The sequence below is a fragment of the Myotis daubentonii genome, chromosome 10 (assembly GCF_963259705.1).
Source record: "Myotis daubentonii chromosome 10, mMyoDau2.1, whole genome shotgun sequence".
Classification (NCBI taxonomy): domain Eukaryota; kingdom Metazoa; phylum Chordata; class Mammalia; order Chiroptera; family Vespertilionidae; genus Myotis; species Myotis daubentonii.
The window spans coordinates 75,558,235-75,583,088 of record NC_081849.1 but is presented as its reverse complement, the minus strand read 5'-3'; the positions used below and the strand labels follow the sequence as shown (position 1 = coordinate 75,583,088).

General features: G+C 39.3%; 1 protein-coding gene across 1 annotated transcript in view; it reads left to right on the top strand.

The window, feature by feature from the left end:
- Window positions 1-4,898: 4,898 nt before the first annotated feature.
- The window catches only part of VPS41 (VPS41 subunit of HOPS complex), a 138,314-nt gene continuing 118,358 nt past the window's right edge, over window positions 4,899-24,854 (top strand). The window contains exons 1-2 of the mRNA XM_059655731.1: window positions 4,899-4,964; window positions 15,342-15,380. Of these exons, the coding sequence (XP_059511714.1) occupies window positions 4,944-4,964; window positions 15,342-15,380 (60 nt within the window). The 5' untranslated portion in view covers window positions 4,899-4,943. The remainder of the gene's footprint in view (window positions 4,965-15,341; window positions 15,381-24,854) is intronic.

Genomic DNA, 24,854 nt, shown 5'->3' with positions numbered 1-24,854 from the left:
TGTCATCTCATGCATTCATTTTGTGAACTTCCTTCTTTCTTGTAGTCTTTTTTCTTAGGCTGGGAATTTTTTATTTTATTTATTTAAAATTTTGTTTTATTGCTTAAAGTATTACAAAGAGTATTACATATGTCTCCTTTTTTCCACCCCCCTTGACCTTCCCCCCGCCTCCCCTACCCCCCACCCAGTGTCTTGTGTCCATTGGTTATGCTTATATGCATGCATACAAGTCCTTCGGTTGATTTCTTACCACCCCTCCCCCCCCCCTTGTAGTCTTCTTAATATGCTCTCTTTCTAAGGGGTAAGGCTTTCCCTGTCATAGTTAAAGCAACAATCAAAGGACCCTAGATGGTGACTGCCATAAATGGTGACTAAGGCCCTCGGTTGTCACATTTCCATAAATGACTGAAGTCCAGCAGAAACACAATCAAGTAAAAAACAAAATCTTGTGATGATTAAGTGTAGTTTTCTTCATGAAAACTACAAAACCGTTAAACCGACATCTTGATGTTTTTATTTTATGTAATTACTGGAACTACAACAGCTATGTTTTCTCTTTCCTAACATGTATAGATTCAATAGTACTGTGGATTAAATAGTTTTCTGGCTAAAAAACATGTACATTACTGTTTATACAAAAAAGTAAACATTAGATTTCAATTAATTAACATACTGGTTATGTTAAAATTTGGAAGACAAGTGAGAACTGCCATTGCTTTCATGTAGTGTAGCCAACCCTTCCTCCTCCTCCCCTTTTCTCCTCTTCTTCTTTTTCAATGTTTGTGTCTTTGTGTTTGAAGGACTCATATATATGGAAGAGAAAGGCTCTTGTTCCACAAACATACCTTGAAATTGGATTCTTGCTGAAAAATGGACCTTGTTTCACAAATGATATTTGGATCCAATGGCAGGATGTGTTTAAGTATTTTGTTTCAAAATTTTGATTGAAAATGAAAGATTCTCTATAAAATAATACATTTTCTTGGCACAGCTAAACACCTGGATTCAGAACAGATTGAATTCATGCTTTAAGTTAAAAAATTAGTTTTGTGCTTTCCTGTCAAAAATATGAAAGAAGTTCAGTAAATGGATTGCACATAAGCAGTCTATGTCTGGGGAAAACTCAAACAGATGGCCTTTGAAATATTTGTTAGTAAGACATATAATAGGAATCTGATGGATGAATAAAAGACTTGCTACAGTATTCAAAATGAGCACATTAGTATATTCTTGCTATTTCCACAGAACTCTTCTTATAATAACTTCAAAGGTCCACTGACCAATCCATTCTATTTCTGCACATTTTTCTAAGGAAGTATTTGTCAATTGTACAAGTGTGCAAAGACACAATGTTCACCACATGTGGTTTATAATAACAAAATATTGAAAGTAATATTCAAAAGTGGGGGATTGGGTGCATAAATTATAATAATCAATTTGGTAGAAGACTATAAGAGCACAGACAATTATGTAGCTCTATATATTTTACTTGTGTGAAATTACATTTTTTATATGTTAATAAGTAAAAAAAAAGTTCTATAGAACTGTAGAGCATAATCCAAATTATATTTAAAACTCACACATAGATAGTCCCCTGTATATTCATCTGAGAAAAATAATATGGAAAAATAATCCCAAAGTACCATTTTGCACCCCCACTGGCAATAAATGAGGGTTCCTATTGCTCTATATCCTAACCAGCATTTGCTGTTGCCAGTGTTCCAGATTTTGGACATTCTTATCAGTGAGTAGTGGTATCTCATGGTTGTTTTAACTTGCATTTCCCTGCTAATTCATGATGTGGAGAATCTTTTTCATATGCTTATTTGCCATCTATGTCTCCTTTAGTTAGATGTCTGTTTAGCTAGATGTTTGTTGAGGTGCTAATGTCAATGGTGTTGTGTTTTTGGCCCAATTTTTAATCAAGTTGTATGTTTTCTTACGAGTTCTTTGTATATTTTGGGTAAATTATCAAATGTGCCATTTGCAAATATTTTCTGCCAGTCTCTGGCTTGTCTTCTAATTCTCCTGACATTGTCTTTCACAGAGCTGAGGTTTTTAATTTTAATGAAGTTCAGCTTAACAATGATTTTTGTGTGGATCATGTCTTATTCGGTTCCATTGATCTGTTTGTCTGATCTTTCACCAATACCCATGTCTTGATTGCCATAGTTTTATAGTAAATCTTGGAGTTGAGTAGCATCAACCCAACAGCTTTGCTCTTGTCCTTTAATATTGTGTGGACAATTCTGGCTATTCAATATTGTGTTGGATATTTTGCCTCTCTATAAAACTTTAGAATCATTTTGTTGATGTCCATATAATAATTTTCTGGGATTTTTATTGGAATTGCATGGAGTTTGTAGACCCCATTGGGAAGAACTGACCTGTTGACAATATTGAATCTTCCTATTCAAGAACATGGTATATTTAGTTGTTCTTTAATTTCATCCATCAGAGTTGTGTAGTTTTCCCCATATAAATCTTGTACATATTTTGTTAGTGTTATAGCTAAGTATTTAATTTTTGAGGTGCTAATATAAAGGTAATGTGTTTTTAATTTTAAATTCTTAGTATATGTGCTGCTCAAGCAAGCACAATTTCAAATTGTTTTAGGTGTGGTTTGAAGTCTCTTCCCAATATTAGGTTCTATATACTGTGAATGAGAGGTTGACTCTTACCCCCACCTCCATAGATTGAAGGTGAGAAAGGTGAATTGATGATGTACAAGAAAGAAACAGGTAATTTTCCAGAGAAGGAAAGACTGTTAAGTCCAACATTTCTCAAATTCTAATGTAAATATCACCTGAGGATATTATTGAAATCCAGTTTCTGGTCCAGTAGGTCTATGGAGAGGCCCTAAGCTCTTAATTTCAAACAAGCTCCTAGGTAATATTGATGCTGTTGGCCTGTGGATCACACTTTGAGTGGTAGGAGGCTAGAGGACCACCTAGATAAGGGAGACCCAAACTCTCATTTCACTTGAGGAAACTTGGGGCTTGGAGGTCATATGTGAATTTCATCTTGCTCATGGGCCCAGCATGAACCTGCTTGCCTCTAGTGGGTTTCTTCCTCTAAGTCATCTTTCATATGTGTCTTTTCACCTTTCTAGTCTGTCCCAAAGGACATTGTAATACAGTGGTTCTCAACCTTGGCTGCACATCAGAATCACCTGGGAATCCTTTTAAAATCCTGATTTCTGGGCCTCATCCTCCGGAAATTCTGTTTCTTTGTTATGGGGTGGGGCCACAACATTAGTAATAAAGAAACAGAATTTCCGGAGGATGAGGCCCAGAAATCAGGATTTAAAAAAGATTCCCAGGTGATTCTAATGTGCAGCAAGGTTGAGAACCACTGTTGTAATAGATTCGGTGCTCATCGTATTTATTACCGTCAAAACAGAACACTGAATGGGGAACAAACTTGGGGGACCCAGAGTCTCTGAGGTTGTGTGAGCAGGGGAGAATCTGCAGTGAACTTTGAGTACCTCTTCGATCAGACCCACTAAAGTGTATGGCTAGGCCTATCTCATAAGGGAAAATTACAGTTTGTGAGGAAAGTCAGAAAAGTAGAGGGACTAGGGTATTTTCTTATTTTTCCTGTGGATACTTGACTGAGGGTTTCCACAGCCTCTTTAGTCTGGTAAGAGGATCCTTGTGGGACGTGAAGCCCATCATGGGCACTCTTGGGTCCTGTGCTGCTTGGTGAGAAAAGGCCTTACTGCATTGGGTGCGTGGCTATGGATAGCTAAATGCTTTGGGGTTGGTCTTTCATTATTCTCTTGTGACTTAGTGATAAGCAAACTGGAAGAGGGATTCCAGCAAGTCTTGGAGGAAGAGGATGGAGCGAAGGCTTTTAAGTCCCAGGGGAGAAAACAAGTGTCTCAGATGAAGTCACCCTGCAGCTAGAGACCTGGGAGGCACAGAATACTAAGTCCATGACTTCTTAGTAGGTCAGAGTCAATAAGGACAGAGAGTCCAAAAGGGTACTGGGCACACACCACAAGCTGCCATATGTGATGCCCTCTTTTAGTTATCAGCGGCTGGAGATGAGTGGGAAAGAATAAAATCCCTGTCTTTGGATAAGATACTACAAATTCCTGAGGATTAGGAAGGTGAATTTAAAATGCCTGGACACATGGAGAGGGAATCATTCATTCTAAAAGTTGTAAGAAATACAGTGGTTTTACAGATTTTACCAAGGATAAATTTTTATTTCATTTCAAATATTTATCTATGGAATATACTCAATACAAGTTTAATAAATAATTTGAACAACAGAGATTTTTAATGTCAATGTCCAGATTCCAGAAGAGCCCTCAGGAGAAAATGTCAACTTAAAGCAACAAGCAGTAGAATCCAAATAAATATTTTTGGAGTATAAACTATTCTTTGGTTCTCCTCTGCAAAGACTGTTTTATATTCACTTAATATGCTTTTTTAAAATTGCAAGAACACTTTTAGACTAAGCGGCACTTGGTAGTCAAGTCTTTAGCATCAGGCGAGGCCAAATTTAAATTTTATTTCTGTCTCTTAGTAGCTGTGTGACCTCTGAGGCACGGTATTCTCCTCTATAAGTGGAGATAATAGTAGGGATTTCTGGAAGGATTAAATGAGATAATTCATGCAAAACTGTAAATCCAGTTTTTTATATTTACTGATACATAGTAAATACAAATAAATATTATATATTATAATTATCACGGAAAAATAAGGGCAACAACAAAATAAAACATCAACAACGGTTATGTTCAGATTCTCCAAAGCATAACTTCATTAAGCTTGGAGAGTTGGAAGCAGAAACAAAGGCCTAATAACCTTACCAAATAGAAAAGATGTCCAGGCTCAGATGCTGCTGAAACTACATTTCCCAGCAGGCCCTGGGCCTCAGGCTCTGGTTTTTCTCTCATTTCCGGGTATGTCACATGACTCCCCAGCTGCACCATGGCGGAAGCCGAGGAGCAGGTAAAGGCTACAACTGCTGGGCAGGGAAAGGGTAAACGAAGGTGTAGTGGCCGGGCCTTGGAAAGGGGCGCGTGGAGGTGCGGAGCTGCTGGAGGGCCGGCAGGGCGGGCGGGCGGGCGGGCAGGCGGGCAGCGAAAGGCCATTCGGGAGCGGAGACGCGGTGGGATGCCGGTTCTGGGAGGGCACCTGGGAGAGCCACCGACACACCCCCAGCGTTTGCCAGCTGGTTCTGCCCTGTGGCCTCTGCCCAGTGGCTTGGAGGCAGCCTGGGCTACGGCAGGGACTGACTGCCCACGGGAGGCGTGACAGATGACTTGAGTTTTGAGGCTAGGAAACTGGAGTTTCCATTCCTTTCCGCTCCAAGGAGGGCCGTGGGAGCGGTTGGCAGGAGGGCTGGGACAAGGTAATCGATGTTCGTTTCGCATCTGTTGCCTTTGGACACACAGCCGGGTCCCTGTGGCGTGTAGTGGCGGTCACGTGCATCTGTTCTAGAGCAGAAATGACTGGGCTCCCGCGCTGGTTCTCTGTCTTACTATGTGACTTTGGGCTCGTTATTTAACTTGTAAATATAAGCTCTTTAAAGATAGAGATATACGGTAGAAATAAGATAGATAAGATCGTATAAGATAGAGATAATATAGTGCCGTCTTTGGAAGGTGGTTTAAGTTGGAATGAATTGGTACACAACATTGAAGTGCTTAGTAAAAGTTGGGCACAAAGTTACGAGAGGAGTGCTTTGTTGCTGGCAGAAGGTCCGATGGCAATGTCCAGCCAACCCATGGCAAAGTGGCACTGGAGTTTAGGATAGAAATTAGTGATTGTGATACAGTTGTATTCATTACAGGCAATAGTGGCTGCCAGAGTAACATAAATAAGACAAAAAGAGCAAAGAAAGTCCGGAGCCTGGGGAAATACCTTCATTTTCCATTTCCGGGGCCATTTTTAAGCCTAGCACTGCCTTTCCTCACAAATTAACAGGGTCATCAGTATCCAGAATTGCCTCTAAGAAGGGTTTTGATGATAAGCTGTTTAGTATCATAATAACAGAAGCTTATGGAGTTTATAATTTGTACCATTGGCAACATACTTTACTTACATAATGAGAATCTGCCCTTTGTACACATTAATTAAGAAATAAGGTAGAAAATTTGTTTGTGTGGTCAGTGCCGAGAAGAGTCTCTCTACTTACCACTGGAGCCTCCCTTTTCTGTTGTAGGCAGTTCAAAGGAAAATGCTCATTAAGCACGTGTCATCTCATGACACATTGTTGGGTTTGATGATAGTGCTGAGATTGGTTTTCATATTGTTCACCTTTCACATTGAAATATAATTTTTTGGTGGTTTGATTTAAAAACAAGAAAAAAAGGAAGCTCCTATGTTCTTAGATACAGGGTGGCAGAAATGGAGACAGTTGTTCTTAGTATTCGCTACTGTTTTGTGCAGGAGTTTGGCCAACCTGTCTGATGGAGAAAGACATGCATAAAGTTAGTGGTACAAAAAGAATGCTTTGAATTTGACAGCACTTTTCAATTTAAAGAATCCCTTCACATTCGCGTTTGGTCCTCAGAGAAGAATTCTGTGTGGTAAATGTTCTGATGTGTATGTCAGGACAAGCACCTCCTACTTCCGAACTTTCTGGTCCTTCTCATTGCGCTCTGAGGGAAAGCCAGCGTCTTTGTAATAGCCTAGTTGCCCTACAGGACCTTGCCCCAATTGCGCTGTCCCCATTTTCTGACCTAATTTTTCAGTTTTTGTTTCCCTTCTATCATTTTGCATCAGCTAGACTGGCTCCCTTACTGTTCCTTCAACAAACATGGCATGTTTCTCCCTAAGGGCCTTTGTTCATGCTGTACCCTCTTTTGACCCGAGATATCGACAGGGTTTTCTCCCTCATTCCCTTTGTCTTTATCAAAGTGTTATCTTTTTTATTTTTCATTTTTATTCTCTCCTGAGGATATGGTTATTGATTTTTTTTAGGGGGGGGGAGAGGGAGAGAGAGAGAGAGAGAGAGAGAGAGAGAGAGAGAGAGAGAGAGAAACATCAATCTGTTGCCTCCCATATGCCCTCTGACCAGGGATCAAACCAGCAACCCAGGTATTGCCCTGATCAGGAATCAACCAATGACCTCTTGGTTTATGGGTCGACACTCAACCACTGTGCCATACCGGCCGGACCCAAGTGTTCCCTGACCATTCTTTGCAACTCTCCTGCATTATTTTTTTTCCTTCGTGCTCGACTATTTTTTCTGTATATTCTCTATGTTTCTATATTCATTTCGGTATATTCTCCCCATTAGAATGTAAGCTCCATGATGGCAAAGATTTGTTCACTACTGTTTGCCTAACACATAGAGTAGTGCTTGATATGCAATACATATTAAAGGATTGAATTTTCCAGGTAAACAGTAGAAATCCAGGCAACTTCAGTTACTTGCTCATACTTGTATATATACTTTTATGTATAATAAATCTCCTGTCATCTAATTTCAAAGCTCATGATTAATAGCAGAAAGAAGCGAACATTCACATTGTTGTCCTGTTTATTTTTTTATTTTTTTTAAATATATTTTATTGATTTTTTTACAGAGAGGAAAGGAGAGAGATAGAGAGTTAGAAACATCGATGAGAGAGAAACATCGATCAGCTGCCTCCTGCACACTCCCTACTGGGGTTGTGCCCGCAACCCAGGTACATGCCCTTGACCGGAATCGAACCTGGGACCTTTCAGTCCGCAAGCCGATGCTCTATCCACTGAGCCAAACCGGTTTCGGCATGTTTATTTTTTTAAAGAAAGCTAATAAATAGTTGTACCTGTATTTAATCTATAGATTGTCTTTTGTAGATTAAAAATAGTTAGACTTTTCCCACTCTGCTTGTGTGTGCATTTCACATTTTACAGTAGGAAGCCATTAAAATCTCAACTGAGATAGTATGGCCTTTATTATACATGTTTTTGAGGGCTAAAAGGGTTCAAAAGTGGAGTTAAGTAAATTTGCTAATTGTTCCGTTTTGATACTCTGATGTTTTAGAAAATCTTGACATAATTTTTGTCTTCTGAATGCTTTAAGCAGTGGGATGTGTTTTAAAGTAACTGATGACAGGTTAGGGCAAAGGAAGCTTTTTTACTGTAAATGCAAACAGCCCTCCATGATAAGGAAGACAAAACTAAACCTCTCCTCTTAACGTTTCTGAGCGTTGTATTCTTTGGTGATTGCTTGCCCTCCCCTTTAATTTTAGGAAGAACCAATATACTGAGCAAGTTAACGAAACATAAAACAGTTCATAGACTCTCAAACTAAAAATCACTTTTTGGATATGAATAAACATTTTTAAGCGTTACTGGGATATCTTTGTGTATGCTGAGTATGGTAAAGGTAGTTCCCCCAAATACCTACATATGTTATACAAGGAAGAGCTAATACCCTGCCTTCTGCCTGGAAATCTTCTAAACAGCCGTTTTATCTAGCGCCAAAATGATTTATAGTTGACCTTCATAATCACAGATGCCCCTCGGTATTTGTCCATACCTCACTTATGTATGAATAACATTCTGCTTGAAGTCTGGTTGTTTGTGTATTTATCTTGTCTCTCCCACAGATTGCTGAGTCTTCAAGAATAAAGGACTAGCGCTTACTCATGGCTGTAACTCTCACAGGGCTAGTGCTTTACAAGTACTAGGTCTTAATAAAATGTGTAAATGAATTTATGAGGAGAGAATAGCCTTCTGAATTGAAAATGTCAAATTGTAAGTAAGGTCCAGTAGAATTTGGATTGTTATTTTATCTTACTTGAAACTTTTGAAAGTTATTAATTTAAATGTATTGTAGATTACTTTTCCTACGTAGACTCCTTACTCTGCCAGCTCCCCAAAGTACCCTTTCATCTTTCCTACAGCGGGGAACCTAGTTTGTTGAAATAGTTGATCAATCAGACCATCTACTGCTTAACCAATTAGGAAAATTTCTTTTTTGACTTCTCTGTCTATGTTTTAGAAATTAGGGAAATTCTATCCTTATGGTAGAGCATTGACATATTAACAGGGGCACATTCATGAGCCTGTATACTCCCATATGGTTGTGCCCCATGTTGTAAAATAAAAATCAAGTCAGTAAATAATTGAGTGCCTCAGTTTCCTTGTCTGTAAATTGGCGATATTACTCTCCAGGACTCTTGTGAGTATGACAGAAAGCATTTTAAAGTGGCCAGATTAAAATGGTTGTCTTATAAAGAGGACAATGATTGATCATCCAAATGTGGGCTTGTCTTAGGTATGCACGCCTCTCTTCTCTTACAGTTTGGCCAAGACAGACTTACAAAAGCAACTTTACTTATAACTAAAGGAAAAAAGAAGCCCCAAACAAGTTGCAAAAGTACAGTTAGAGAAATTTTTAGACGGCCCACTCTTTACTGTCATGTAACTAAAGAGTGGTCACAGTTTAGCTTAGCTGGGGCATGCTCGTTGCCTTGTTAGTCTTTTTCTCTCATATTTGCCTGGGTTGGTTGGCTGAAGGCCGATGTCACCAGCTGGCTATTAGCAGCCTCCCCAGCAGCCACATTGCTACCTTGGAGAGGGAGCCCTTGGCAGATTAGGGTCTTCCGTGTTTCATGCAGCTCCCCATGCATGGCTGCCCAGTCAGTGTTGCCCTTTTTTCTTCTAGAAACTTGGTCCTCCTCATGTTTTTGTTACGAAATGCTTGTGATTTTAGGCTCTCTTAATACCCACTGAATCAGAATCTGTGAAGATAGAGTGTATTAAAAGGTATTAGCCAATCCCCCAATGAGTTTAGATGATTCTGACGCAAAGTCAGATTTGGGATTGGGTCACTAAGCCACCAAGCTGAAGCAGGTGTCAAGATACTTCCTCACTTGCTGAATGAGATGAGTGCAGTAGCTAAGGCTAGTGGGTTGAACAGATTTGGTAACCTGCATCTTCTTGCTACTGCTCGCTCCCCAGATATTTTAAAATCTTACCTACTAAACCAGCCTAGACCCTGGGTACCCCAAAACTTTTTGAAAATAAGACTTTGTGACACAAGGATATCAAATACATATCACACAAAAGACTCCTTTTTTTGTGCCTGTGTCAGACATTGAGAGCTATCACACTGTCTTTTCCATTAACCTCTGCTGTGTCACACACATTGCTGGGAAGGAGTGTTTAGTGTCTGATTTCCTGGGCCCTGGTCTTTGTTCTGTTTCTTCATCCTGTAGAACTTGGAGTTGGCCTTCATCAAGTTCCAGCCTCCCATTTCTCTCCCAAATTTCCTTCATCGCCCACAACCCACAGTGTGTATACCCTCAAAATTCTGAGGACTTCATAACCGGGGAGGTCCTGGCTTCTCTCTCCTGGGATGACAGCCTTCCTTACCCTTCTGCCTCTGAGGCCAGCTGGGCTGAGTCTTCTCCCAGGTCTTGGGATTAGGGGTGAGGATAGTTTGGAAGCCTTTATTGGAAGGGTCATCAGAGAACCCAGTTAGCTTCTTTCCTGGGCGGTTGCTAGGTGGTTAACATTCCATTTGAATCTCTCTACCCTTGTTTGCTGCAGTCTTCCTCCAAGCCCCCTCCTGTAGCCATAAGCTAATTGAAGCATCTGCCTGGAGAAAAGGCACCTGCTATTGCTCATAAGTGGAAAAAGGATTATATAAAGGAGGGATCGGTTGCTTATTTTTTATCATCATCACCAGTAAATGGTGTTGAACTGTTCCTTTGGGTAGGATAATGAGAGACAAGAGGCAAAAGCATTTGGGCTTAGCTACAGTGTATTTTAAAGGATAACTTAGGATAAGGCTGTTAATGTTATGTGTGAGCTGAGGGTTATAGGAAGAAACAAAGGCTACAGGAGCCCAGGTCTGAACCTTGTGTCTTTGGCTCACTAGAGACAATTATGTGAAAGAGGTGAGATGTAGGTTGGGAAGAAAGGTTAGGATTTAGAAACAGCCAGTGCATTTCAAACTCAAATAACACACAACACAAAGCAGTAATTGGCAACATGAAAATATAAACCATGAAGTTAGAACTCTGTTGTTGACTATCTACCTCCCGGAGGTACCCTTGTGGGTTTCCTTGAACCTGTAGAGCATGCTGGGAGTTGGAAGACTGCTAAGATGAGTGTAGAATTGGGCCAAGGGCCTTCTAAGCTGAGGGAAGCACTTAGGAAAGACTCAGTGCAAACTTCACAAGTTCAAGGCAGGCACGTGGCAATGGAAATGGGTGGGATTGTCTTGATATAAGGGAATCAGGAGTTACAGGTATTGATGGGTTAAGTGCATTCTGTCTTATGGGTATAGCTGTTCAGCTCCAGCTGATGTTATATGGAAATGTAGATTCTGGTAAACATGTAGACTGATTTTTATATGAAGTCAGAAATACAGATTTTTATGTGGAAGTCTTTTTTCAAAAATATATTTTTATTGATTTCAGAGGGGAAGGGAGAGGGAGAGAGAGATAGAAACATCAATGATGAGAGAGAATTATTGATCAGCTGCCTCCTTCATGCCTCATACTGGGGACCAAGTCTGCAACCCAAGCATGTGCCTTGACCAGAATCAATCCTGGGACCCTTCAGTCTGCAGGCTGATGCTCTGTCCACTCAGCCAAACCAGCTAGGGCTATGTGGAAGTCTTAAATACACTATCCAGGCCGAACAAAACACCTGCGGGCCACCTTTTTGTTACCTCTGGCATAGAGGCCTGAGCATGTGGCATCTTGGTGAGAAGTCCCCCAATGTGGCTGGAGGGCCCTGGATTTGTGCAGAGTGGGAAGTGAGGTTATAAGTCTATTTGGGGCCAGGTTGGGGTGGGCTTTGACTACCTTGCGGAGGAATCTGAAATCGGAGTCCCAAGGATTCTTTGAGGAGAGTAGTGACTAGTCTGATGTGTGTTTTGAAAGGTATTCTGACGCAGTTGGTGAATAGATTCGAGGGGTGTCATGTCAAGGTAGGGAGAACATTAGGTTTAGGTAGATGATTGAGTTTAAGGGCTTGGTCTGCAAAACAAAGGTAAGGTGAAACAATTATTGAGTTTAGCTTTTCAGCCTTTTGCCCAGAATTTGCCTGGCTATGCACTTGTGTAACTGGGTAACTTTTAGCCCACCATTTTTGCTATAACCAGAACAGCACAATTTTTTTTTTATTGTGGTAAAATATACATACCATATTTACCACTTTAACCATTTTTAAATGGATGATGCAGTGCCATTGAGTACATTCACATTGTTGTTCAGTCATCACCAGCATCCATCTCAACAACTTTTCATCACCTCACACTGAAACTCTGTACCCTTCATTACTCCCTCCTCCAGCCTTGCTCACCTCTATTTTACTGTCTCATATAACAGTAATCCTAGAATATTTCTCATTTTGTATCTGGCTTATTTTACTTAGAGAACAGCACAGTTTCATAACTTACATTTTCATGATTTGAAGTTAGATTATTTGAAAGATAGGGTGTGTACTTAAAATTTTTTTGAAAATCGCCCCAGCCGGTTTGGCTCAGTAGATAGAGCGTCAGTCTGTGGACTGAAGAGTCCCGGATTCGATTCTGATCTAGGGCACATGCCCGGGTAGGGGGCATGCAGGAGGCAGCCAATCAATGATTCTCTCTCATCATTGATGTTTCTGTCGTTCTCTCCTCTCCCTTCCTCTCTGAAATCAATAAAAATGTATTTAAAAGAAAATATTTTTTTGAAAACTGCTGATTTTCTAAATTATAATTATTCTCAGGGTTCACCCTTGTTTCTAGGATCCCTCACTGGGGACATTGATGTCATTTCTTACTTGCCTGTCTCTAGAGCAGTGGTTCTCAACCTTCTGGCCCTTTAAATACAGTTCCTCATGTTGTGACCCAACCATAAAATTATTTTCGTTGCTACTTCATCACTGTAATGCTGCTACTGTTATGAATCATAATGTAAATATCTGATATGCAGGATGGTCTTAGGCACCCCCTGTGAAAGGGTCGTTCAACTGCCAAAGGTTGAGAACCGCTGCTCTAGAGCATTAAGCATAGGGCTTGATGAATAAATGAAGCTAAGAAATAACAGAGCAGGCTAATTCTCAAAGTCACTCATGCGTTGCTTTGGTAGGATTGTGGAAAAAGGTAATTTTTTTGAGGCAGAGCTGTGTTTGCGAGGTTTGTGCTGGTGCTCAGGAGAAGTCTGAGCGAGACCTGGAGTAAATGTTCTTGGTGGGTCCTGGCAGTCACAGGAAGCGCCTCTAAACCTAACGACGCAGGTTTCTGAGATCGGACTGCGTTCTGGTGGGGAGCTAGAGTGTAATCTGGTTTTGGATTGAAATTGCTGAGTGGGGCCTTAAGTCTTTTTTTTAAATCAAGAATGTAAACGGGATCTTTGCGCTTTCCCCCTTGTGCATACTTTAATGAAGTCCAAATGAGAAAAAAAATTCCTCCAGTTTAATGTAATTTTTCTGAAAAGAGTAGTCCAGTATTGTTTCAGAGTTCTAGAGTTGTGAAATAGGAACCTATGTCTGGTTCATTGGCACAGTTGTCAAAGCTTGTTTCAGCTAATGCTAACAACGTAATACTCAGGGACTTTGGGAGTTCATCCTCTAAGCCTCAGTGTTCGTACTGCAGGGGTAGTTAGGAAATTTTCAGATGCTACCTGTAAAGCATTTAGCATTATAAGAATATATATAATAGATGTTCAGTAAAGATGTCAGAATAGTGACTGTTAATATTAAGTGAGGGTATGTTCAGAAGAGTGAAGGGTAAGGATGGCAAGTGGACTCAAACCTGAAACTGGGGATGGTTAGCACAGAGGAAAAATAATTTAGAAGGGTAGTCATGATTTGTATCATTAACTCTTGGAGAACAGTCAGATAGTAGTAGAATAATTGGATTTTTTCCTGGGTCTTATTGGTGTTAAGAATAAAAAGTTACTGTGGAGAGATTGTAGCTCCAAATTAGTAAGAACATCCTAATACTTAGAATAACATTAAACTTAATAGGCTGCATTGGAATGTAAAGAAGAGTCTCATATTCATCATGGTTAATGATGTAACTGCAATAAAAGTCTTAATTACAAGGAACTTTCATCCCACTTTACAGATATTTTTAAAAAAATATATTTTATTGATTTTTTACAGAGAGGAAGGGAGAGGGATAGAGAATTAGAAACATCGATGAGAGAGAAACATCGATCAGCTGCCTCACACCCCCTACTGGGGATGTGCCCACAACCAAGGTACATGCCCTTGACCGGAATCGAACCCGGGACCCCTCAGTCCGCAGGCCGATGCTCTATCCACTGAGCCAAACCGGTCAGGGCCAGATATTTTTTGAGAGCAGAGGCTAAATTGTCCACTCGACTGATGCCCAGGCAGCCTGCCACCTGCCGGGTTCTTACTGATTTTCCATGAATGAACTTAACATGTTTTAAAACACCAGATTTGCATTTATCCTGCTATCCAGTTTACATTGAGTAATATGTGCATCTAACTTTTAAAAAAAATGTTCATTCTTTTTGTTGGAAAAAAAATTGCTATGTCTAAAACAATATTATGCCCTTGCCTCAATTTTTTTTGTTCTTTCTTTATCTCCTGGATTGTTGTGACATGCTTACATGCTGTGTCAGCGTGTTGGTTGTAGCCTTTTATTGCTGTTGATATCTGTAAGCGCGGTAAGTAAATCTTCATTTTGCTGACCTCTTTGCGGATGCATGGCTTCAGCAGGCTCTCTTCTTCAGTGGACAGGTGAGAGATTAGCAGGATCAGGTCAGTTTTCCCCTTTTTGCTGTGTTTTCCACAGAGCAGCAAGATCCATTGTCTCGCAAGAAGGAAACTGTGTTAAATGGCAGAATTCGTCTTCCAGTTAATGGTTTAAAGAGTGGATATAAATTATACAGCTTGTTTGCCCAGCGTCTGATAGGTACCACTCCAGGGGAATTCTTTTGTAAACGTTTAAGCAAGACAATCGCTTTGACTCAACCAGATGAATAGCATAATAATTAATAGCACAAGAGCTTTCCAGTAGAAAAATTGGCTCGTAGATATTTTGAGATGGCAGTTTTCCTCTTCCTTTCTGAGATCTGTAAGGCTGCTTTGCCGGAGCGATTTGCATTTTTAGCAAGAGAAGAGCCTTCTGCTTCCTCACATGACAATTTGTTAACCTCCTGACCACTTGAGGGAGGTCAGCAGGAACTGGATTTGTGAGGCCCCCGAGTAACCATCTCAGTCCTGCAGGGTGTGGAGAAGTAGGAGGTCTGTGAGAGTTGGACCGTGTGGAGTCCTTTACATTGTATTTGCAGATACCTTCAGAAAAGGGCAGGCGGATATTTGTGAGGACATAAGAACTCTTTTCCCTTGAAAATATGTAATTATTATTTTGTCATTATTCTGACCATTTCCCCCCTCTTTGCTTTGTAGGAAACCGTGTCTCTTGAAGAATCTACCGATGAGTCTGAGGTAAGGTGGTGATTCAGGAGCCTGGGGATTTCTGGCTAACCAACCAGGTTATCCTGAAGTGGTTCTGCAGCGCTAATACATACAGCCTTCCCAAGGCTCGAGTGGTAAAGTAGGGCCCTAGGTAGTTAAGCCGTGGGGAAGAACAGGCCAGTTGTCTTTAAAAAATTTTAATGGATTAGTTTAAAAAACAAACAGGAAAAGGAACAAAAAGTTTTCTTCTAATCCTGAGCAATATTGTAACCTGAATGAAGCATGTTGGCAGTGGGAAAATTGATGGAAAGTTTTACAAACGAATCTTGACATCAAAAAACCTATTTTAAAAAAATAACCGCTGTTGGTTCTGCAATATTCTTTTATCATTCTCTTAATAAATATGGCGTGCTCATTGGTATAATTTCTGAGTCATTGAAATTATAGTTTATTTTATAAAATCAAAAGGGAAGTAGTTACCTTAAAAGCTGCTGGGAGCTAAGTTGTATTAAAGATTTCATTTTAAGGAGGAAAAAGTGATATATAAGGAAGGGTTTTTAAAAAATTCCTTTTCAAGGTGAAGAAACAGTGTTTAGTTAAATTGCCCATGGTCACTGGGCTGATAAAATGAATTTGAACCCAGTGATCTGACTTTAAACCTTGCTCTTCGAACTTGTTCAACTACTGCCTCCAACTTCACTGTGCTCTATCTAATTTTATGCCAGACTCTTCCTTTATGTATCTTTGTATAAGTGGACAGGGTTAAAAAAAAAACTTCCTTTGAATTCCTACCGATGTATAAGATGATATTTTGGGTGATGTTACAGTTTGACTTACTCAACTAGTAGGAAAAGATATCGATTTCAGAATCTTTGAACTTTGCTTTCTTTTACGGAAAAGAGATAATTGTCTAGCTAATTTATATATAACATTAATAATTTTATTAAAATTCCTGTTTTACCACAAAATAAAGTTATTTATTTAGAAAATAATGATTATAAACATATTTAGAATAGTTAATTAGAAAATAGTGTTCATTACAACTTTGTTTATAATATAAAAATTTGGAACAGGCTAACTATCCAGAAATAAGGAGTTATATTATCTTTTTAATTGAAAAAAGCTTTTTACAAAAATGCTATTTAGAGCAGGGGCTGGTAAGCTTTTTCTATAAAGGTCAAGAGGATATTGTGTAGGTTTATAAACAGATAAAAATATAAAAATCCACTGGAAGGCTGTACTAAAATGGGCGTTCGGCTGGATTTGACTGTGGCTGTAATTTGCTGATTCCTGATTTAGAACGTAATCTAATCTAGCTTCTTTCCACCCTCCAAAATCCACATGTAAGCTTAGAACAAAATTACCATAAGACGATATTATTACTGGGTTTTGTGATTCTTATTTTATTTATTCTCATTATCTGCCTTCATTTTCTAAATTTTCCCTAACAAATATACATTGCTTATATACTTAGCAAAACAATTCAATTATTATTTTTTAACAAAACACAATATTCTCTGAATGTTTCATAGTAGTGTTTTGTGTTGATGTTACAGAACTTGTGGGTTGCAGAGCTATGGAACCCAGACTGAAACCATATGTCCTTTCTTCCCCACCTCAGCTTCTAACAAGGGATTTAGGGAAAAGGTTTGGTTTATTTCTTAGTCTCTTTAGTTTATCTAAGATTTTAAATAAGCCAGAATTGTTTTTACTCTAACATACTATATTTTTTCTTGAGATTTTTTTAAAAAGTTTTTTATTTTGAGATAATTGTAGATTCATATGCTGTTGTAAGAAAACAGGCAGAGAGATTCTATATAACCTTCACCCAGTTCCCAAAGGGTAACATCTTCCATTTTCCTAGTACATCAGAACTAGTAAGTTGATATTGATATAATCTACAGACTTATTCTTATCTCACCAGTTTTATATCCATTAATTTGTGTTTTTGTATGTGTGTGTGTTTAGTTCTGTGCACTTTCATCACATGTGAAGATTCATGTGACCTCCACTGTATTTAAAATACCTTCAGAACAGTTCATCATCAGGTTATCTGCTACCCTTTATAGCAGGGGTCCTCAAACTTTTGAAACAGGGGGCAAGTTCACTGTCCATCAGACCGTTGGAGGGCCGGACTATAGTTTAAAAAAAAACTATGAACAAATTCCTATGCACACTGCACATATCTTATTTTGAAGTAAAAAAACAAAACGGGAACAAATACAGTATTTGTATTTGCATGTGGCCGGTGGGTCGTAGTTTGAGGACCCCTGCTTTATAGTCATGGCCACTCTGTCCCCCACATTCATCCCCTGGCAACCACTGATCTGTTCTCCATCTCTATAATTTTGAGTGTATTACTTCTTTTTTTTTTTATTAGTCTCACTAGTTTATATATATATTATTGATTTTTTACAGAGAGGAAGGGGGAGGGATAGAGAGTTAGAAACATTGATGAGAGAGAAACATCGATCAGCTTGCTCCTGCACACTCCCTACTGGTTATGTGCCAGCAACCAAGGTACATGCCCTTGACCAGAATCAGACCTGGGACCCTTCAGTCCACAGGCTGACGCTCTATCCACTGAGCCAAACCGGTCAGGGCTGATTGTATTACTTCTTAATGGTTGCTCTGGGTATTAAAACATCTGTCTATAATAATAAAAGCATAATATGCTAATTAGATTGGACAACCAAATGACCTTCCGGATGTCCTTCCCGATGAAGCTGGGGCTACAAGGGCCAGGCCCTTTTGCATGAATTTTCATGCATCGGGCCTCTAGTATATATATAAAAGCCAAGAGACCAGAACGACTGGAATGACCGGATGGCCACTGTGGCCAGCCAGCCGGCCTGATTGGGGGCGGGGCCGGCTGGCCAACCTCCTGCAGCCCCTCCCCCAGGCCAGCCCGTGCCCCGATGGGCCCCCCCATCCCAGTTGGGCAGGGCCAACGGGCCAACCTCCCATGGCCCCTCTCCCCAACCCCCCTGGCCGGCCCTGCCCTCAATCACCCCCCCACCCCAATTGGGGGTGGGGCCAGCCAGCCAACCGCCATAGCCCCGCCCCCTGGCCAGTCCTGCCCTGATCAGCTGCAATCAGGGCGGACCAGCCCAAACCCACCCATGCAGGAATTCGTGCACTGGTCCTCTAGTATATACATAATTTATCAGAGTGTTTGGTATCCATGATTTTTACCACTTCTTATCAAGTATAAAAACTTTACTTCCATGTATGTCCCTTTACCCTCCCCACGTTTTAAACACAATTGTCCTAAATATTTACATTCATTGAGCACATCATTTGGTAATAAACATTTTGCTTCACCTATCAAATATGATTTAAGAAACTCATGGAAAGGATAATTTACTATATGTACCCCTTTTCATCCTTCTTATATTCTTTTTGAAGTTCTAAGTCTTCTTTTGTTATCTATCTTTTGTTTTTTTCTGTTTAGAAAACTTTAGCCATTCTTTTAGGAAAAGGTTTACAAGCCACAAATTCTCTTTGTTCATCAGAGAATGTTTTTATTTCCCTTTCATTTTTGAGGGATATTTTCACCAGATACAGCATTTGCAGTTGATAGTTCTTTTCTTTCAGATTCTGAGAAATGCTGTGCCACTTACTTCTGGCCTCTTATTCAAATGAGAAATGCATTGTCATTTGAGTTGGTGCTCCTTCATAAGTAATGTGTCGCATTTCCCTGGCTGCTTTCAAGTGTGTGTGTATGAGTGTGTGAGTGTGTGAGTTTAATCTTCACCCGAGGATATTTTTTCCATTGATTTCTAGAGAGAGTGGAAGGGAGGGAGGAGAAGGAGAGAGAAACATCATGTGAGAGTGACATCTAAACTGGTTGCCTCCTGCACATGCCCGGATAGAAGGGGACCTGCAAGTAAGGTATGTGCCCTTGAGCAGGAATTGAACCTGCAGCTCTTTGGTCAGTGGGCTGATGTTCTAACCCAGGGGTGGGCAAACTTTTTGACTTGAGGGCCACAGTGGGTTCTTAAACTGGACCGGAGGGCCGGAACAAAAGCATGGATGGAGTGTTTGTGTGAACTAATATAAATTCAAAGTAAACATCATTACATAAAAGGGTACGGTCTTTTTTTTTTTTTAGTTTTATTCATTTCAAACGGGCCGGATCCCGCAGGCCGTAGTTCGCCCACGGCTGCTAACCACTTATCTAAACCAGCCAGGGCTGTGTGTGTGTTTTTACTTTAGTTTTCAGAAGTTTAATTATAATATCTCTTGGTGTGTATTTCTTTAATTTGTCTTTTTGGGAGTTTGCTCAGCTTCTTGAATCTGTAGGGTTATGTCCATCATCAAATTTGGAGAGTTTTCAGCCATTATTTCTTTGTTTGCATAAATTTTCACTTCCACTCTTTCTTCTCCTGCTGGGACTTTTAGTATGAATGTTAACTCTTTTGTTATTGTCCCACAGATCCCTGAAGCTCTATTAATTTTTTTTAGTCACTTTCTCTCAATTCAGATTGGGTAAATTCTATTGATCTGTTCTCAAGTTCATTGGTTCTTTCCTTGTCATCTCCACTCTGCTATTGAGCCCATCCAGTCAATTATTTCTTTTGGTTATTATACTTCCCAGTTATAAATTTTTCATTTTTAGTTCTATTTCTTTGCACAGATATCCTAGTGCTTCACTTATTTCAAGGATATTTATAATTACTTGTTGAAACACGTTTATGATGGCTGCTTTAAAAGCCTTGCCAGGTAATTCTAATATCTGATTCATTCTTGTGTATTTTAAAGGAAAAAAATATTTAAGTAATGAAGAATCATCACTTACTTCAATTTTTCAGGTCCACTTACTATGTACTGTGGGTTGTGCTGAGTGCTTTATATGGATTATCTCATTTAATATAAACCACAACTTATCAGGTACTGTATAAGGCAGGAGAGGCTATCTATGCTGCAGTAACAAACAGTTCCAAAATTGTAGTGGTTTAATATATCATAGTTTTATTTCTGAGTAGATTCAGTGGTGTAGGGAGAGGAAATTGTGGTATCAATAATACAGAAATGTCATCATTTTCTGTAGGGTGTTTCCTATTTATGTATGGACCAGTCTGCTGTGGAGTACTTGGTGGTCATACAGCTGGAAACTGAAGCAGCTCTGTTTCATGGAGATATATACTTTTTAAAGCCCTGCTTACTTTGAATAGGCTTTTGGTATATTATTATTTAGAAGTATATTTCACGTTTTTTAAAACGAGTTTAATATATTGTACAAAGAAGTTTGCAGTAGAAGCATCAAATTGTTAGCCTGACATTTCAAGATCGAACTTGTGCAGCAAAGAGAAGAATAACAGGGGAAAAACCATTAGGCTAAGGAGGGGTGGCAAGGAAGTAGAGGAGTGTACTTAATGGAAATTAATTTGTAATAAGGTCTGCTTTCTACCAGGTATGGGTTCCAGTGACTTTTTGTTGTTTGTGAAAGCAGCTGAATAGTTAAACTAAGGATTATTCTGTTTATGGTGTGTTCCTTTGTAACAAAGATTGCATATAAATGATATCACCCCTTGCCTGAGCCATGGCATGTAATGACAGAGAGTTAATTAGTGCCACCCCTGTCTTTACAACTTTTGTTATCATTATTAACAAACATACTCCCTAAATAGATGTCCATTCAGATATGGCTTAGTTCTTGCAAATATCACAATTAGGAGGCCTTGAACATGTTACACATATTAACTGTGGACTGACAAATAGCTATTTAAAATAAACCAACATGCAATTTTTGTTGACTGAGAAACTAATATTAAAATAAAATGCAACTTCTAGATGTATCAGCCACATGGAGAGTTCTTTTTCAGATTTTTTAAAATAAAAATCAGTCATGAGAAATCAGGAGATAGATTTTTTTAAAGTCAGGAAATGCATCACACAAAAATTATTTATTTATTTTACCTGGTGAGTAGAACATTGTGAATAATTTATTAAAATATAAATTGATTCTTTACATGTATTAATTATAATAAACAAATTTATAGTAACTAAAATGGTAATGCACCTTGTTATGAGATTGATTGCTGAGAAAAATGAAGCATGGGATTATAATAGATCCTCCCAAATTGCCTTTGAATTTAAAATTTGCTCTTTCATTTAATGAGCTATTAATATTAACAGGTTCTGCTGACTATTGCATCATTCATACAGGCATGGATAAACATTCCCTTTGAAGCATATATTATAAAAATTATGTTTGGAAACTTAGTAGAAACTTTCTGCATGCAAATACAGATTGTGAACATATATTTCTGCCACTTGTTAGAGATCGGAAAGATAAACATGACTCTAGCGTAATATATCTTTGAACAGAATTTATAATTTCACTACCTAGGAGAAAAATTATTTTAGGCAGTCCAAGATAGACTGATTGATCATTGTATTCAGTTAGCAAATATTTATTGAGTACTTTTGTTTTCTGGGTGCTAACATACACCAGTATTTGATGAAGAAGGGAGACAGTCAGCAAAAATATATACATCAGGTGGTAATAAACATTGAAGGTAAAAAAGATAACATTGGGCAAGAGGACTGTGGCATGGACTGAGGTGTTGATTTGTCTTGGTCAGGAAAGGCCTCTCTAAGGAGATGAAATGAGAGTAAATACCTGGGGGAAAGGTCTTGTAGGTAAAAGCAAGAGCAAATGCAGTCTGGTCAGGTGGGGTCATGCTAGACATCTTCAAGGATGGGAGTGGGGCTGGAGCTGTGTGGTAGCAAATGAAGTAATGAGTGGCCAAGAACATAGAGCCTGTAAGTCAATATATGGACTTTGGTTTTTACTGTAAGATGGGAAGCCATTGGAGAGTCATTGTTGTTGTTTTTATTAATATATTTTTATTGATTTCAGAGAGGAAGGGAGAGGGAGAGAGAGAGAGAAACATTGGTGATAAGAATCATTGATTGGCTGCTTCCTGCATGCCCTACACTGGAGATCAAGCCCACAACCCAGGCATGCTCCCTGACCAGGAATCGAACCATGACCTCCGGGTTCATAGGTGGATGCCCAACCACTGAGCCACCACAGCCCGGCAGGAGAGTCATTTGTTTTTTCATCAATCAATCAAATTTTATTGTTGGAAGTATTACAGATATTCCTCCTTTTTCCCCCATTGACCTCACCTTGCCCATGCTCCCCACCAGGCCTCCACTACACATTATTGTCTGTGTCCATGGGTTATGCATATAAGGTCTCTGGTTAATCTCTCCTTCACTCTCCCTGCCTTCCCTCTGAGATTCATCATTCTGTTCAATGCTTTTATGTCTCTGGATCTATTTTGTTCATTAGTTTATTTTGTTAATTAGATTCCACATATGAGTGAGATCATGTGATTCTTGTCTTTCTCTGACTGGCTTATTTCACTTAGTATAATACTCTCCAGGTCCCTCCATGCTGCCACAAAGGGTAAGAGTGCCTTCTTTATACAGCTGCATAGTATTCCATGGTGTAAATGTACCACATCTTTCTTATCCACTCATCTACTGATGGGCACTTGGGCAATTTCCAGATCTTAGCTGTTGTAAATAGCACTGCTATGAACACAGGAGTATATCTATTTTTTGTGAATGGTGTTTTAGGATTCTTAGGATGTATTCCTAGAAGTGGGATCACTGGGTCAAATGGCAGTTACATTTTTAGTTTTGTGAGGAAACTCCATACTGTTTTCCACAGTGGTTGTACCAGTCTGCATTCCCACCAGCAGTGTACTAAGGTTCCCTTTTCTCCATGTCCTTGCCAGCATTAGTCATTCTGGTGGGTATGAGGTGATATCTCATTGTCGTTTTAATTTGCATCTCTCTGATGATTAGTGACTTTGAGCATTTTTTCATATGTCCCTTGGCCATCAGTATGTCCACTTTGGAGAAATGTCTATTTAGATCCTTTGCCCATTTTTTAATTGGATTATTTGTTTTCCTTTTGTTAAGTTGTTTAAGTTCCTTATATATTTTGGAAACTAACTACTTAGCAGATGTATCATTGGCAAATATGTTCTGGGCTCTCTTTTCATTTTGTTGATGGTTTCTTTTGCTGTACAGAAGCTTTGTTTTAGTAAGATTATTCTAGATGCTGCTTGAAAAATTTCTGGGGTAGTGGTGTGTAGCAAGGAGGAAGCAGCAAGATTAGCTATGAGGCTTTGGGAACTCTTATTAAAGGTGAAAAAGGACTTAGGGTATTTTTGAAGTAGAGCCAGGATATTTGCTGATTAGGATTTGCAGGTGTAAGTGAAAGAGGAGTCAGGTTGAACAACTAGATAGGTAGACTATTCCAGGGGACAATAAATGCACAGTCCATAAGGCAATAAAGAGATTAGTGAGTTCAAGAAACGAAAGGAGTCCAGAGAAGATGGAGTGTAATGGTCTAGAGTAGTGGTCGGCAAACTCATTAGTCAACAGAGCCAAATATCAACAGTATAACGACTGAAATTTCTTTTGAGAGCCAAATTTTTTTAAACTTAAACTATATAGGTAGGTACATTGTTATTAGGGTACTCCTAAGGCTTAGGAAGAGCCACACTCAAGGGTCCAAAGAGCTGCATGTGGTTCGCGAGCCGCAGATTGCCGACCACGGCCCTAGATCATCGATAATGCACTGCCCAGCTGTTACGGGCTGTGGTCTCTGCTGGTAGAAGAAGGATGTAGACAGTTGGTGGCCAGGGCTGAAAGCCTTGATGTGGAGAAACAATGGCCCATGGTCACCTCCTTTTGGAGGACAAGTTCTAAGGGGTGCGGAGGGCGTCTGCTTGGGCTAGAGGAGCAGGCTCTGAGTCGTGGGCATGGAGGGCTGGTGGGATTGCTGAAAGCATCTTTCTACCTTTTGGTCAGGTAGTTTATGTTTTCATCAAACAAGTCAAGGTGTGTCATGAATTCTAATTCATAGTAAAGAGAAGTATTAGCTTTCCCCTTGATTTTGATAATCATTTATCTTAATTTTTAATGTTATTGTAGGTTTTTATCTTCATAGAAACATTTGATAAGCTGTCAGAGACTTTGATGGGGGTAGCTAGTAGGGTGCTTCTTTGCAATCTCCTCTAAAATATAAGATAATCCCAAGAACTGTAGCATATTCCTTTTTATATAAGAATAAACATAAATTATAAATAAATGTAATTTTCATGAAAATTTAGTTGGCAGGACCTCTTTGCTACTGTTGGTAGATGGGGATACAGCTTCATTTCTATATATTTGTCTATAATTATAATTTATACTGTTTCAGAATAGCCACCCTGTCTGTAAATTAATACATAGCTTAGATGATCTCTGAGGTTCCTTTTGGCTGATAGTGTATGATTTGGCTTTTCCTGTCTGGAAATCTCAACGAGAATGTCTTAAAAAAGCTTCTTTCTAAACTCAGTCTGCTGTTACTACATACTTTTGTTTTCACTGTTCTTTATTAGGTACCTATAGTCACGCTAGCTGCATGACTGTACACACAGTTTTGGTAGGTGAAGTTCAGAACAAGGAAAAGGCATAAACCCTGCTTCTAAG